Here is a 16,141-nt window from a genome sequence, read left to right on the forward strand (position 1 = left end):
ATCTATTTTTTTATTGTCATTGCAAATAATATAATAATTAGAAATTGTTTTTTTTAAAACTTAATCGGTAATTATTCATTATTTGGAATTAGATTTAGTCTTGAGATAAGAACAATATTTTCAGCTTTATTATCAGTAAAAGTCTTACATTTTATCACATAGTTTTCTATTTTTCTAACTTGCGTTCTCGTTCCATTGCACAAACCATTAGTTTGATTTATAATCCGCAGCAACATAATAGGAGCGCCAACTTTCACGATCAACTTTGTGGTGGTAGGCCTGAACAATTTATTCAATTTAGAATCTCTGGTGAGAATGTATCTAACTCAAATTTCATATATCCATCCTCAACACACACAGAGTCAGAATTTAAGTAAACTCTTTCGTGTCCAGGTAACCCTCAGTCATCTTGTTGTTGACATCAGTGACACAATCCAAAGTTGGTGCAAGAATTGCTTTATCCTTAAAATTCAACGGATAAATTGGATAACATATCTGGATATACAAAATTAACGAGGTCATCCAAAGTTGTCTCAGAGTTCTTAACCAAAATGCCAGATGGTATATGAACGATCGATTTACCATCTGTTGTATCACCAGCCAAACTATCACCAATTTGAGTAGCCATTCTACAAAATTCTTGAGTTCTTGTATGTTGTTTTCACCTAGTGATAATCTCATATTTTTTGTAAACTTTAAAACCTTACAGTTATACCAAAAATAGGAAGAATTAATAGAAGATTGAATTATATCTTATCTTGAGCCTTTAGGAATCATAGGTAAAATTTGTCTAAAATCTCCTCCGTAGACAACAACTTTACCTCCAAATGGCAAATGAACATTATATGAATCTGAGAATCTCAAGATGTCTCTGAGGCATTTGTTTAAAGGTTCATAACAATACTTACTTATCATTGGAGTTTCATCGCATATGATTAATTTGGCCTTGGTTATTAGCTTTGCAAGAGGACTTTCCTGTTTAATGTTATACAAAGAATCTTCATTTATGGTCAAAGAAATTTTAAACCTTGAATGTGCAGTTCTTCCATTAGGCAACAAAAGTGCAGCAATTCCACTCGAAATAACTTTTAAAACTATACCTCCTTTAGACCTAATTGAGTATGATATATTTGACCATAAGAATATTTTTGACAACTACCTTGAACATATAAGAAGAAAAGTTCACCGATATTATTGCTAACAATACCCATTATTTGATTGTATGCAAATTTCTACTCATCAATTAGTTTTTCTAAATATCCACTTAGTTTACTCGCAAGAGTATTAACATCAAAGTTCAACTCTTCCATTATAATTCTGTCTTTTAAGTTGGACACCAAATTTTTTGGAGGATACGACATTCCACAATATTCTTTCAATGACTTGCCATTTGACTAGAGCAATTCTTCAATTTTTGCAAGTATAATATTTTTTATTTGGACTTTCGACGTCATTAAATCTATATTTTTTCAATTTAAAATAATATAATTAATTAAAAATTTATTAATAAGTCTTTGGTAAAAGAAAAAAAATCTAAAATGCATTGTTGAATAATAAATAAGGCTCTTTATTTTTGGTTTAAAAAATATTTCATTAGTAACATGTCCTTTTAAAAATTATTCTTGTAATTAACATGGATATTAATATCATTATAATATAAAAAAAAGGCACACAGAGACAACCAATTCAAATGCAAATATTCAATGTATGTGAATTTAGTTATGATTTTTTAGATGCAGCAGATATGATTTATAGTAATGAATCAAAATATGTATTAAGAGAATTTAGTTATGATTTTTTAGATGCAGCAGATATGATTTATAGTAATGAATCAAAATATGTATTAAGAGAAGAAAGTAAAGTAAGTATGAAACTTTTATATATATATATATATATATATATAAAATCCAATTTTCGAGTAATAGTTTTAAATATATTTTGTTTTGTTATATTTCCAAAATATTATCAGAGAGAAAGAGAAAAAGTTAAAATGGACACCAATAAACAATTGAAAATTTGAAATATATGTATGATAATTTTACTCTCAAAAAATGAAATTATTGTTTATATTCTATTACTCTTAATATAAACCATGCGAAATTAATAAATAATTAGTCAATAAATTAATTATTATTTAAAAAAATTAAGAAATTAAATTTTATAATTTAAACTTTAGAAGAGTAAAAATATTTAAAATACGAATTTTAACATTAATTTTAAAAATTTTAGTTTATAATTAAGTCAATGGACCGAACCGATTAAATCGGATCCATGTTGGGTCAAGCCCAAACCATTTAAGCCTCACCTTTACCTTTGTTTCAGCCACATTCACAAAGAATGAGAACGGTGAGATTTGGGGGAAGAATGTAACCCTTTGTCATCAATTTCTTTCGACTTTAAATCCTTGTAACTTTCAATTTGGAGCTCCGATTGACGAGTTGTTTGTCGTCACGCGTTCGTCTCGAAGTCTTCTTTAATTTTATCTGAACAAAATGGCAAGAAACTTTATAATTTGTACCTAGTTTTTTTTCCCTTTCTGAATTCGCATTTTAGTATAAAGTCTTGAGTGATTTTAATGATTTTGGTGGTTTAGATACAATCTAATATTGGATAATTGTTGGGTTTTGTCCCAATTATCAATGGATAAGATAAAAAAACTTTAAACTCTTGTGGTTTGTCCAATTTAGTATGTCCTAGTACTAATTTGAATAAATTATATAAACTAGCTTGACTTTATATTGAATTCGAGTTGAATTTATTAAATTGGAACTCTTGGAACAAATCTTTAGAGATTGGAATCATTGGGTTTGATTTAGAGTCTTTAAAATTTGAAGTTTTAACATTTTGATTTGGAGTCTTTGAAATCTAAATAAATAAAATAAATAATAATTAATATTATTTTTTATTTTGTATATTCAATATTTACTGTAAATATAAAAGGTACAATAACCAATGAATAAAAATATGAGTAAAAAATAAAATATCAATTAAAATTAAATTTGTTAACTAATTAATTTTGTATCCATATAATATAATTTCACAACAATATTGAATCACAGCCTATATATTCCACAAAAGAAATACTATAGGTAATCTTTAGTAGTACGAAAATATTTATAAGAATTAATTATTGATATCGATATCAATCACAATTTATTATGATATCCTAATCTTTTTTGAAAAATATTTTATTTTTTTAAAATATAATGCATGTACCCTTTTCTATTATTATTATTATTATTATTATTATTATTATTATTATTATTATTATTATTATTATTATTATTATTATTATTATCTAATTGATATCAAATTAAATGGGTCATCATTAATGTGTGCATCAACTATCTACTAATAAATTATTGCACATGAATGAGAATTAGAATTATATCAATTAATATAATTAGAATAATTAAAAATATTCATAATTGATAGTTAGTTTAATAATGTATTAAATATTAATTTTATATAATTATAATAAAGATATTTTTTTAAATTAGTATAATCATACATTATTTATTAAATACTAATTATAATATAATTATAGTAAATTCATTTGGGAGGAACAAAAATTTATGAAAAATTGACACCTTATTTTAATTAGTTGGAGAAAAAATTTAGTTTTAATATATTAAATAGATAAGTAGAAGTAGATAGAACCGATAGATATATATTTTATAGTAAAATTGATAATGAAATGTCATATTTTTATATTTTAATTATTTTTACATTATATGTGTTTTTCATTTTTAGTAATTTATTTTAGTATAAATATTATTAAATTAAATTTTTAAAGATAATATTTTATTAATTTATTATATAAAATTTATAAAATTATATATACAAATTATATATCAAATTTATTAATTAAGTTTATTTTAGATTAATTTAGAATTCAATTTGAATATCTAAAATAGGATAACTAAAATATTTAGTCCGGGGAGCTAGATGAAATATTAGAGAAGGCCAAAAATATTTACATAATAAAATAAGACTAAAATAAAAGTTTAAGAAAAATTAAATTAAAATTTACATATAATTTATATATAAAAGATTAAAAATAGGGACCATTGTCCTCCTTTGTCACTATGTGACTTTATATTTAGATTGAATTTTTAGTTAATTAAACTCCATCTTAATAATAGTAGTTAAAATTTTGATTTAATTCTAAAAATAATATTGTACTTTTAAATGAATAAAATAATTTTATAAAATTTACATTAGATCAAATAATTTTATAATTTAAATATTATTACAGTTTTATGTTTTAGGTATTTAATTTACATTTCGATTTTGCATAAATTCTGGATTTTTGCTGCCTTGATAGCCCCAACTAAACTAAAAGTGCACCCTTTAAAGCCGCGCAGCCCACCCGCTTCTCTCCGTCTTCGTTTATGGGAAGGCTGAGCACATCCTCTTGGATAAGTGGACGGCAAAAATGAAGCACATGCCTACGCTTCTGATGAGGTCATTCTCAGCTTGTTCTTTGCCAGCTACCCCAACCACACTTCAAGAAATTGCCTACTCAAATTCCAAAGGTGTTACTTCTGCTTCATTTATTCCAACCGCTAACAATTCTCTCTCTTATTTCAATCTGTTTGTTCGGTTCCTTTGGATGTGCTCGCTCACTTGAAATTCGCCCCTTCAATGAGATGCATTTGCTCATGCCTATTTGTGTTTGCGTTTATCGGAAACTTGCATTTGCATATCTATACATTCCGCTTTACACTTTTTGAAAATAAAATTGAGTGGGTTCTATTTTTGAGTCGGAGAGTTACTTTGTTACCGAGAAGTAACTTTGGTGAAGATGAAGACGGGAAAAACTTTGTGCCTTGTTGGATTCTAACATGAAGTTGGCTTTTAGTGATAACATTGGCATGTATTGGACTATTGGTTGATGAATTCTGTTACTAAATGTTGAAAATGGGTTTTTGGGGGGGGGGGGGGGGGGGGGGACTAGTGTTGTGTAATAATGGTAGTTCTCTGATCGATGCTGAAAACTCCGGTTTAAAATGGCAACAATTTTGTAGGACCTGAGCCCATGATGCATGTAATAACAACTGGGTACATGTATGTCATCTTCAACTTAAAAAGGGATACTTTGCATATTAATATAACCAAAATTTCGTGTTTTAAACTCAATTCTTGCTCACTATATTAATAAAATAAAAAACACTCTAGAAAGACTTACTCGGATGGCTTCTTCAGTTCACTCCAAGGACGAGATCATGAGATAATGACAGAGTTCTAGATTGAGGTCAAAAGTCATGTCGTGTTCAACTTGCTGAATTTATTTCATGAACAGTTTGGATTTGGTAGGTTTTGCAAAGGTTGTGCTAAAGAAGGGAAAAACACAACTCTTTAAGGATGGCAACCCAATGGTGTATAGCGGAGCAGTTGATAGAATAATTGGGAGGCCACCACCTAAGACTGGAGACATTGTTTTGGTAGCTGATGGGACTGAAAAGCCAATTGGTTGGGGCTTGTATAACTCAGTTTCGATGTTCTGTGTTCGGCTCATGCAACTTGAAGTTGAAGCTACTAGGTTTGTATATTTTGTTCATTTTCTTCGGTTTCCAGTTACCTTGTTGACTGGGTCCTTTTTTTTTCCTCCCCCTTTTTGAAAATTTTTTATGATACAGTGACTCATCATGTGCATTGAACATGGAGAAACTGCTTGAAAAGAGAATTAATGAAGCTGTTGATTTGCGTAGAAGGTTGGGTCTTCCTTCAGTCCATACAAATGCTTATCGTCTAATAAATAGCGAGGGTGACAGGTGAGGGATGCAAGGGTTGAGCTTTTCTTTGTTGCCTTTCCGTTTCTCAGCTTTTTCAATGTACCAGCATCGCTAAATGATTAATGTATCTGGATATTTTACAACTAATGATTTGGTATATTTGGTTTCATCAGCACTCGGCCTTGTTTTAAACCCTTTAAATTGTGTATATATATATATGCCCAGCTCACCATTTTAGTGTTAAGGTTCATGTTTTTTGCATATTAACGTATTATATTGCTTTTATCTTCGAAAATTATCAAGAAGGTTTTTCTTGATACATGATCCATTGCATTGAGAATGTGGGTTTAAGATAGAGAAGAGGAAGTTTGGTGAGAAAATAAGAACTGAGTATATGAATACAATATTCTGATGTATCATGGTGGGAAACAAGAGAGAAAAACTAACCTCAATTTATAATAATAGAGGAACCCTAGTCTAAACAAATAAGGAAATAATCATGAAACAATAGTAGATATCTCAGCTAATCCTGAGAGATACTATATGATAGATAAATCATAAGATATACTCTTTATTTCTAACACAGTATATGACTAACACCATCAATGTACTAGATTGGACATGTTATAGTGTTATACACCAAATTCATATCTCTCTTCTCTGAATATCTAGTATCATACAACTCATATTAAGCAGGTTTATTAATGATAAGTGATAACCACTCTTTTGTTGCTCAAACCACAAATGATTGTACTACTAACGCCATAATGTATTAGTATTGGATACATATTAAACACTAAATGCAACTCTCTCTTTTTAGAATGTCTAGTATTGTACAGCTTCGTATACTTAGCACCTTTATTACTCATAAGCACTCTTTCTTGCTCAAATGATATTGACGAAAAGAGGTTCACTTGCATGATTTTAATTGGGTATTTGTCCTCTACAGATTATCAGGTTTGATTGTTGATGTCTTTGGAGATGTAGCTGTAGTTGCATCATCCGCAGCTTGGGTTGAGAAATACAAATCAGAGATAGAGGCGTGCATCTGGAAAATCAACTATATCAATCATGTAAATTGGAGGCCATCTGTTGATATTTTAAAGGAAGATGGAGTTGATTTGTCTCATTCAAAGGAATTACATTCATCTAACTGTCCTGAAAGAACAAAGGTATGCAGGAGTCCAGTAAGTAACTGTTCAGAATTTGAAATTTTCTTTCCTGTTGCTTGCTGATTAACAGGAATCTCTGAAGACTCGAGTGTGATTACACTTTAGTTATAGAATATATATAGTGGGAGCAGGGAAATTTGAGTAACTATATACTGGAGGCTGTTAGTGTCAGTTATGACAGCTGTCGTTGATCTAACTACTCCTGAACTTAATTGCGAGCTATGAAGCACAGACACTTCGCTAAGTTGCCGTGTCGGCGTGTCAGACACATTTTGGACACAACGTGCATAGACACTTGTCCGACATGTGTGTCTTCCGTGTCCATACATGTCCTGTCCAGAAAAACAAAAAGATTGCCCGGACACGGTCTAGACACAGAGGACATGGCCCAGACATGGAACTTCAGTGATTTTTACCAAAAGTGAAATTATAAGATAGTAAAACCTAAAAACCCTAACTTTTCTCCTTCCACCCCAAATACCCTCTTTGGCTCCACTGTCCACACCCACTCACCCTCTCCTCACTGCCGGTCTGCCGCCACCTTTGGTCGTTGCCGCTGTACGAGTGTTCGTTGTCAATCTCCACACCTTCGGTCGTTGCTTCCATGGGTGTTCGTCGTCCCTCCCCACACCCACTCACTCTCAATCTCAGCATCTCTTCCTCACTGCCGCCACTTCCGCAATGCTTGTCATCTCGCTGCTTCCATGTCCTCTCCGGTCGCTACTAATTTCTTCTTAACCACTAACTATATAGGTATTATAGTCATTGATGGTTGAGAGAAGACCTACACGAGTTTCTCCTCATCAAGATATTGAGATCACTAATGAGAGAGTTAAATGCTTGAAGAGGTATTTTCCTGATGAAGCAGAGAGGAGAAAAGTAAACGTTGAATTTGCAAGCTTTTCTGATGGTAGAGGTGTCTTTGATGATTATGACTTCTTGAATGATAGAGGCATAGTCGATGCAAAATCTTGGTGGCTAATTTATGGTGGTAAATCAAAACTTCTTCAACCAATTGCTCTTAGGCTACTAGGGCAACCATCTTCATCTTCTTGTTGTGAAAGGAATTGGAGCACTTATTCCTTTATCCGTTCCCTAAAAAGAAACAAGTTGAAGCCTAAATGTGCAGAAAATTTAGTATTTGTCCACACTAATCTTCGTCTTCTTTCAAGAAAAACTTCACGATACAATAAAAGAGAAACTATGATGTGGGATATTTCCGGAGATGATTTTTCACCAATTGATGAAGAAAATGGTATCCTTGAAGCTGCCCACCTTTCTCTTGATGAATCGGAGTTGGAAAGAGTAACTTTTTCTAATGATGAAGATATCAATCATATATGATAGAGAAATAGTATGACTTTAGATAACTTTTTTGTGTATATGTGATGTATAAAACTCTTACTAACTCTATTAAGACATAAAGAGTATATGGTTTTATCTTTTAAATACCTATACACTTTAGGAAGAAATGCATATCATATGGTTGTTTTTGAAAATAGTTATTGGTTTAATATTAATGAATATATTATTTATATATGCTTGTTCCTGTGTCCGACAATTTTTTAGAATTGGTGTGTCGCCGTGTCCCGTGTCCTGTGTCCGTGTCCGTGTCCATGTTTGTGCTCCATAGATCGCTAGCTTTCTCTACTGACTGCTTTGAACTAAGCTCTCTAAGGCTTTGCATCTGTTACAAGTAGTATTCCTCTCAAAGTTTAGAAACCAAAACTGCTTTTATGATTAATCTGCAGGTTACTACTCTTCTGGGTTGCGTGCAATGAACAGCTTTCCCTGGGACACCTTTTCCTTTTCAAAGAGCAGGCTTAACTAACAGAACTTAAGGAGAGTTAAGGATGAGAGAAAACACATAATGAATTCATATTAGTTCGGTTGAGAGTTGAGACTTGCCTACATCCACTACTCAACAATCCTTGAGATTTTTAACTACACTTTCACCACGTACAAGATGTTTTGGTCCATGCCTCCTCAATCTTCCTCATTTGTCATTGATCTCACTAGGACTGACACCTCTCGGATATTCTTTCCTCAATCTTTTCCAGCTAAGCGTACAATTGTCAGTTTACTGAGTGCATAAAACAACCCAAAATTAAAGACTAAGTTTTCTCAGATATGAACTTTTAAACTGAGATATTCAGTTTAGTCTTTCTGGACTAACTGAAGTGTTCTGCAGTGACTAATGTTCATTGATTCAAGTTCACCTGATCTTTTCTGCACTAGCTGATGTATTCTGGACAAGCTGATGTCCTTTGATTCAGCTTTAGCTGATGTTTTCTGTTCTGTCTTCTGGTTTAGCTTCAGCTTATGTTGTTGTTTGCTCTGGCTGTTGTATACTTGCACAAGCTGATGTCTTCTGGTTTGATGCAGCTGATGTGTCCTTGCAAAGTTGATGTCTAAACTGATGTATCTCAGTTCACCTAAAGTGACAACTGAGCTTTACTAAATTCAGTTATAGTTTTAAAACTGAATCTTTTGCATCCAAGATTATATATTTTACTTGATGAAATAATTTGAGTGTCTGGTTGAATCAAAACTCTTGAAATGAGTTTCATAAATCATGTGTAACCATGTTTAGACTTTCTTGAACATCTCAAAAAATAAAATACTGTTTGCTAAAAATAATTTTTGTTAACTTACAACATGTAGCAAACCATTAGCTATCAATGAATTTTTTGTGGAATGTTGTTCCAATCTTTCAGATTATGGAAAATGGGATTGTATACACGGTTTCACTGAAAGGCCAGAAGACAGGATTTTATGCAGACCAGCATGAGAATCGACAGTTTATATCAAGCATTTCAGATGGTCAAAAGGTTCTTGACCTTTGTTGTTACAGCGGTGGGTTTGCTCTAAATGCAGTACGTGGAGGTGCCATAAATGTCACTGGTACATTATATGTTCGCTAATTCTCATTCATTTTTAATGTCTATGATTATGTATTATGATGTAGGAAATAGGTTGTTCAACCAACTCATGCGTGAAATTTAGAAAGAAATGAAACATACAACTTGATAATATCCACTAGCAAATCAGATTTAACACAATGGTGAATAATCCTATTTTGGAACTAAAGTTCTGAAATGTTTAAGTGAAATTTTAGACTGCTATAGCTAGTACTCAAGAGTTCCGAACTGTTTGGTTCATGTAAAGATTGCACTTGCCATGTGCACACTAATGATTTGAAGCAGACTCATGTTTGTGATGATCCCACGACTATTACCAGCATTACTCCTGACTAAGTTTATGTCTATCATTTCTGACTGATCCTATCCTGGTCGTTAGAGATTAAGACTGAGAATAAATGACTCAGTATTGTTCCCCTTGATATCCCTAATATTTATTAAACATAGTTGTCAATAGTACCCATAATAGTGACTAGAGCATAGTTACATAGAACATAATATGCTCTGACATGGGTATGGGTATGGGCATGAGATATGCTACTTGTCAAATATATGGTATGTTGGGTTGTACTTCTTCGGTATATGCGGTATGTTTTCGAACGCCCTTAACTCAAATAAAATAAAATAAATAAATATAAATAACTTGTGTTCTTCACCTTTTTCTTAGTTTAGCTATACCCATTTACCTTCTCCTTTCTTCACCTCATTTTTTTCTTTAATTTCTTGTGAATTTGTTTGTTTCCTTTGCCTCTTCCTAAATCCAAACATCTAAGGAGTGATCATTCAACAGCAGCCCCGTCACATTGTGTTTTAAAGAAAGTGACTTGTAGCTGCAAATTGTGCCTAGTGTAATTTCAGGCTCAAAAGCCTGACTTTACCTTTCCACATTGTGCTACTATGCTTTTCATGAGGAATTCTTAATGATTGTTTGGTACATGGAATTAGGTATGGAATTGATACAGAGAATTGGAATTTGGGCAGATGGATTTCGTAGTTTGTGTTTTGTGGCTATTTTTCATGTCATGGTGATTCAACAAACTTTTTTATATTGGTTGTCGATGGCCTAACATAACTTTGCTTTTATTTGAGCTTGGAACTGGCCAAGTCGAACAAAGACTTAGTGTAGGCAGAGTGTAAAGAGAATAAATGGGCTAAACAAAGTTATGTTCTATGAAAGGGCCCCATAATGCCGTTTGATCCATGTGGCCGATCTATCGAGTGGAATCAAACTTTGTTATGTTGGTGGTGGTGTTATTTGGTGGCCCATTTAGCATTCAATTCGCCAATCATGAATCCGTATGAGAATTCCATGGAATTAATAAAAGAAAAACAGCCCTAGCCCTTTTCAATTGTTTACACAATATAATTCCTAATTTCATGCCTCAGATTTTTCTATTTTTTATTTTATATATATTTTGGTTCTCTGATGTGATTCTCTCTCTCTCTCTCTCTCTCTAGTTTAGCAACCCAAACTTCATGCCATGATAAAGTTGGCATCACTTTACTGGACAACTCAAATGGGTTAAAAATAGCAATTAAGATTCAATTTAACTACTGTAATATTAGAAAACATAAACTTTTTATTTATCAAAAATAAAAAAATAATACCATTAATTTATAGATTTTTACACAAAAAGCACTCGCTTGGTTTTTCCTATAGGTTTTGTTTTAAGTAGCTCCTTTCATAATATGGATCTATGGTTCTTTGCATACTTTTTCATTATTTATTTATTTAATTTTTTTATATACATCGAGAAACCGTTCTCATCATGGAGTAATTTTGTTAGGTATTGACACATCATTGCCAGCGCTGGATCTTGCTAAAGAAAATGTGGTGCTAAACAATTTGGATCCAGGAAGAATATCATTTTTCAGAGAAGATGCAACTGAATTTATGAAGGATGCTCAGTTAAGGGATGCATCCTGGGATATTGTCATCATTGACCCTCCTAAACTGGCGCCAACAAAGAAGGTATGAATTATGGCTTGAGACAAAGTTATGACGCTTGGTTTCAGTTAACTCAAGGAGTGAGTTGCTGACCACATTGCTTCAGGGTTTGCCATTTTAGCTTGTGGATGAAACCATAGATATTTGTTAATCCTACTTCTTGAACTATATGCAAATTATGAGCAGCCACTACCTCTAACTAAAATTATTCTTTGAGAGTGACATATCTGCCGCTGCACTCTACAGTACTTTACTATATGATACTTACTACTTAGGGGTGGGCATGGTTTTAGATTTTAATATAAAGTCGTATACGGGTTCAAGAAGTAGGATTAACTATACTTGCTCAAAGTCGTGTTTCACAAGACACTCTTTTCATAAGAATGTCATTTAATATAAAAATTTGTTATGACCATATCCACGATGTGCTCCATGAGCAACCAAGAATTTCTCCTTTCCAATGAGGTTTCTCTAATGAATATGACAAGGATTGGCGGCTTTATTTCTTTTCCTTATCCTCTCTTTTCTTTCTACTGTGTACATCCAGAATTTATTTTTTCCAGATTTTATTTTTTCCTTCGGCTAAATATTTTAGAAGTTTTGTATGGGTCCACCCTCCCAACCCTTTATTGAGAATGGTTGATTTTGAAACAGTAACCAATGGAAGTTGAAGAGACGCCTTTGCTTATTGTTAAGTATCAATGAAAAGTGGGGAACTACATTTTAAAAGCTACTATTAAGGGGAGAAGAACCACTCTCTGTAAATATAGTATCAAGCATTTCATACTACCGATGTGGGACTTTTTGGGCATCCAATAATACGGAAGTCCCTAGCACATATATATGGTGCGTTGCTCTATTTGAAATTTGATTTGGGACCAAGGTTAAGGTTGATAAAGATAATATTCTTTTCTATGATGTCTAGTAATATCAAAGAACAATCCCATAAGATTAGTTTTGCCATCCATTATTTCATGATTATTATTTGGTTGGATTAAGGTTTTTAGGATTCTTATAAATAGAGTTTAATGTTCCTCCATAGGGTACAACACCACATGGTATTTCTCTCTTCTCTTTCTGCTCTCTTATCTAAAACCAACGATCTCTACAAAGATATTAGCCTTGCATTACTATGTATGTGTCATTTGTTTTTGGCGAGATACTTAATCCCTTGATATGTAATCATGAAAGCAGTGCTGTGGAATTTCGCGGTGCCAATATTCCTTTTACAGTCTGCACATTGTCAACTTGAATTTTTGCCGCGAAATTTCAAATTGAAAGTTTGAAATTATGTTGCAGGCTTTACATGGTGCATCTGGTATGTACAGAAAATTGAATTCGTTTGCGATGCAACTTACTAAAAGAGGTGGTCTTTTGATGACCTGTTCATGTTCTGGAGCTATGACCCAAAGTGGAACATTCCTGCATATCCTTCAGGTATTATTGGGATATTTGCTGTACCTATTTTCTGAAATGTTTGATTAACTATCACTCTCAACCATTGGGTCTGGAGTTTGTGGAAGTTATGTTGAAGTAAAGATATTTTATTTTTCACTGAACATCTTAGGGTTTCGTTAATGAAAAGAAACAGAATTATTTAATTGATTAATTAATATAATAATAAGATACTTTGGAATTGGCTGGTTTTCTATACGATACTGGTTAGTATGTTAGTCATTTAGCTTAAGTATAATAAAGGACAAATAGGTCTTTGACCATTTATCTTAGAGATAAATAGGTCATTAACCAAAATTAAATACTTATATAGGTACTTGACTATTGAAAAAACGAGACACTTATGTGCCATATATATTTGTCGAACTTGGATCCTCTAAAGTGATTCAATAGTGAGATACCTAATTGTCTTTTGTTCAAGAAACTATTACCTCGACTGTTGTGATATATTTTGAAAGCTAACAGAATTAGAGTAGTTTGGACCTTATTCGAATTAGGGACGCGTCATTAGACGAGTAAGGAATATCAATAACGCTAAAATGTTTTGTTTTGATAATGAATTCATCTTGAAATGCTTAGTACAAGGTAATATGAAAAGTTTTATAATACTGCATGAACGGTATGGCCTCGCTATCATTAATCTCTCTCTCTCTCTCTCTCTCCAGGGTGCAGCTGCTATGGCTGGGAGAAAAATCACAGTTCTGAGACAGGCCGGAGCAGCTTGTGATCATCCTATTGATCCATCATACCCAGAAGGCGCGTACCTATCTAACATTCTATTAAGAGTCACATGATTATTATTTAAATTCATTCATTTACTAACATCAGAATTTTTAGGAATTTAATTCTAATTAATTTTTGGTTGATTTTCATTAAGATAATAGTAATTATGTTCTATCTTTTTGTGTACAATAATTAACTTCAATTTGGTATAAATTGAGTTTAATTATTATTATTATTATAATATTTGTTATTTTATAACTAATTAAAATTTACGTGAACGTATGAGGGAAATATAGAATATAACGGTAATTGAGATTTAAAAGCTCAAATGGTATAATCATCTCATCTTCACATAGAGAAATGTGGTTCGAGTTTCACTTCTAATATTGGGAAAAAAAAAATTTTTAACGAAAAAAGTTGCTTAAGTTATTAATTTTTTTAAAAAAATTACTTGATTTTGTACTTAAAAATCTGTTATGAAATTTATTAGGATAAAGTATTAAATTGGTCCTTACGTTTAGGGTGAATTTTATTTTAGTCCTCTACGTTTAAAGTGTCTTATCTACGTTTAAGATAGTTTTGATTTGCATCAATTAAGTCCTGCCGTTAAGTGGGAGTGTAATAGTTAATGTTGTGTTCGACGTGGCAAACGAAAGGGGACAGTGGCTCTAGTTAACCATTGGAAGCAAGGAAAAAAAAAGAAAAACAAAATCGGGTCCAATAAGTGAACTCTAATCCCTAAAATTGTTGTTCTTTGTATTCTTAGAATGGCTCCTCAGACGTCTTCCCAAGGTTCGCGTAACAGCAGCAAGACTTGTGGGAGGAGGACGTGCTTTTGTAGGGAGAGACCAGTGTTATGGACATCATTTATAGCGGAGAACCCAGAAAAAAGATTTTGGGGATGTATCAACTATCAGGTGAGTCACTTCTTTGCAATCTCTTGTTTCGAAATGGCGTTAGGTGCCAGTGTGTGGAGGGTTTGAACTGTTTAGTGTCTTCTTTTTGTTTTTTTTTAGAACAAATCGGAGAAGAATGTGATTATTTTGCTTGGGCAGATGCTGAAGGACAAGACCTACAAATTCAGAGACTGAAGAGAAAAGCAAGTGTCTTAAAGGAAAACCTGCAGAAAGCTGAAAGGAAAACCTGCAGAAAACTAAAAGGAAATTTGCATTGGCACTTGCTGTTGGAATTCTTAGATGGATAATGGCTGGGCTGCTGCTATATACTCGATTTAATTGAGGTTTAGGGGGTTAACAATTATCTTGATTTGTTTTACTGTTGTTGTCCCTAGTTTGATAGGAATGTCAAATGTTGAGTGGAATGAAAAATTGACATACAGTTAGAGTCCTAACAACAATGTCTTAGGGGATAACAAGTTGGCACAGTTATGTGTAAAGGTATGTGCTGTAAACATTATCAATTATTAAGTGAAATGAAAAACTATGTATTCCTGTATTTTGACATACATTATTGGACATTATAACAGTTTAAATCAGTTTGATCAAATAATAAACAGAAGGCTCAAGTTGCCAATCCATATAACTATACTCCTGACAATTCATTTTAACCATTTGGCAGGGAGAAGTCTTAAAGTAACTTCTCTTAACCATTACAATATCCAAACAAGTCTTAAAGAAAACCATCAAAAGTTAACAACACAAAAGATATCAACATGAAACTAGATGTCTTAAAGTAGACTGTCTAAAGTATTACAGGGACATCAGCCCTTGGTCATTGCCACTTTCACTATAAAACACAAAGTAAACATTAAAATCTACTATAAATTCATCCTAATGCTTTCCAGGCCCTAGGTGGTGTTTTGGCCATGTATTTCAAGGTCTTTCTTGATGGACTAGTAGCTATTGTTGTGGATGGCTGGGGCTGACTGGCACTGCTGATGCGTTTAACTCTCTTGGAGGAGGTTTGTGACTGTTGGGTCCCTATAACTTGTGTAATTCTCTTACTCTTGGTTGAAGTTTTGTTGCTGCTTTTGTTGTTGTCTTCGCTGCATTCTTGTTGGGGTTTGGAGTCCTAGTTGTGCCAGCACTCTTCTTGGCATGTGGAGCAGCGTTCTGCTACAACTAGTAACAACAAATAGTGCCATCAACAGATTGGGATCAACACATTAGTAATAAACAAGCCATACAAGGATACTCTAAATTGATATCAGTCCACATTTACCTG

At 32.6% G+C, this 16,141-nt stretch overlaps 1 protein-coding gene across 6 annotated transcripts; it reads left to right on the forward strand.

The window, feature by feature from the left end:
- The first annotated feature begins 4,299 nt into the window (after positions 1-4,299).
- LOC112802639 (uncharacterized) lies at positions 4,300-15,412 on the forward strand. 6 transcript variants are annotated; one of them, XM_025845942.2, is made up of 10 exons: positions 4,300-4,538; positions 5,320-5,545; positions 5,643-5,777; positions 6,688-6,910; positions 9,628-9,814; positions 11,619-11,803; positions 13,079-13,216; positions 13,900-13,990; positions 14,724-14,874; positions 14,974-15,412. In XM_025845942.2, the coding sequence occupies exons 1-9, from the start codon at positions 4,439-4,441 to the stop codon at positions 14,828-14,830; spliced, it is 1,392 nt and encodes a 463-aa protein (XP_025701727.1). In that variant the 5' UTR covers positions 4,300-4,438; the 3' UTR covers positions 14,831-14,874; positions 14,974-15,412. The 6 variants fall into 6 exon arrangements, 5 of the variants coding, with proteins under 5 accessions (XP_025701727.1, XP_072093886.1, XP_072093887.1 ...); XM_072237785.1 differs by having other exon boundaries at positions 4,306-4,538; positions 5,306-5,545; XM_072237786.1 differs by having other exon boundaries at positions 4,306-4,538; positions 5,306-5,545; positions 15,013-15,412.
- The last annotated feature ends 729 nt before the right edge of the window (positions 15,413-16,141 follow it).

Source organism: Arachis hypogaea, chromosome 5 (assembly GCF_003086295.3).
Source record: "Arachis hypogaea cultivar Tifrunner chromosome 5, arahy.Tifrunner.gnm2.J5K5, whole genome shotgun sequence".
NCBI classification, from domain to species: domain Eukaryota; kingdom Viridiplantae; phylum Streptophyta; class Magnoliopsida; order Fabales; family Fabaceae; genus Arachis; species Arachis hypogaea.

Excerpts from the sequence above, each read along its gene's own strand:
- LOC112802639 (XM_025845942.2), top strand. The coding sequence starts at position 4,439 with ATGAAGCACATGCCTACGCTTCTGATGAGGTCATTCTCAGCTTGTTCT. Across the intron at positions 5,778-6,687 it reads ATAAATAGCGAGGGTGACAG|ATTATCAGGTTTGATTGTTG; the intron begins GTGAGGGATGCA and ends TGTCCTCTACAG. Across the intron at positions 6,911-9,627 it reads ACTGTCCTGAAAGAACAAAG|ATTATGGAAAATGGGATTGT; the intron begins GTATGCAGGAGT and ends CCAATCTTTCAG.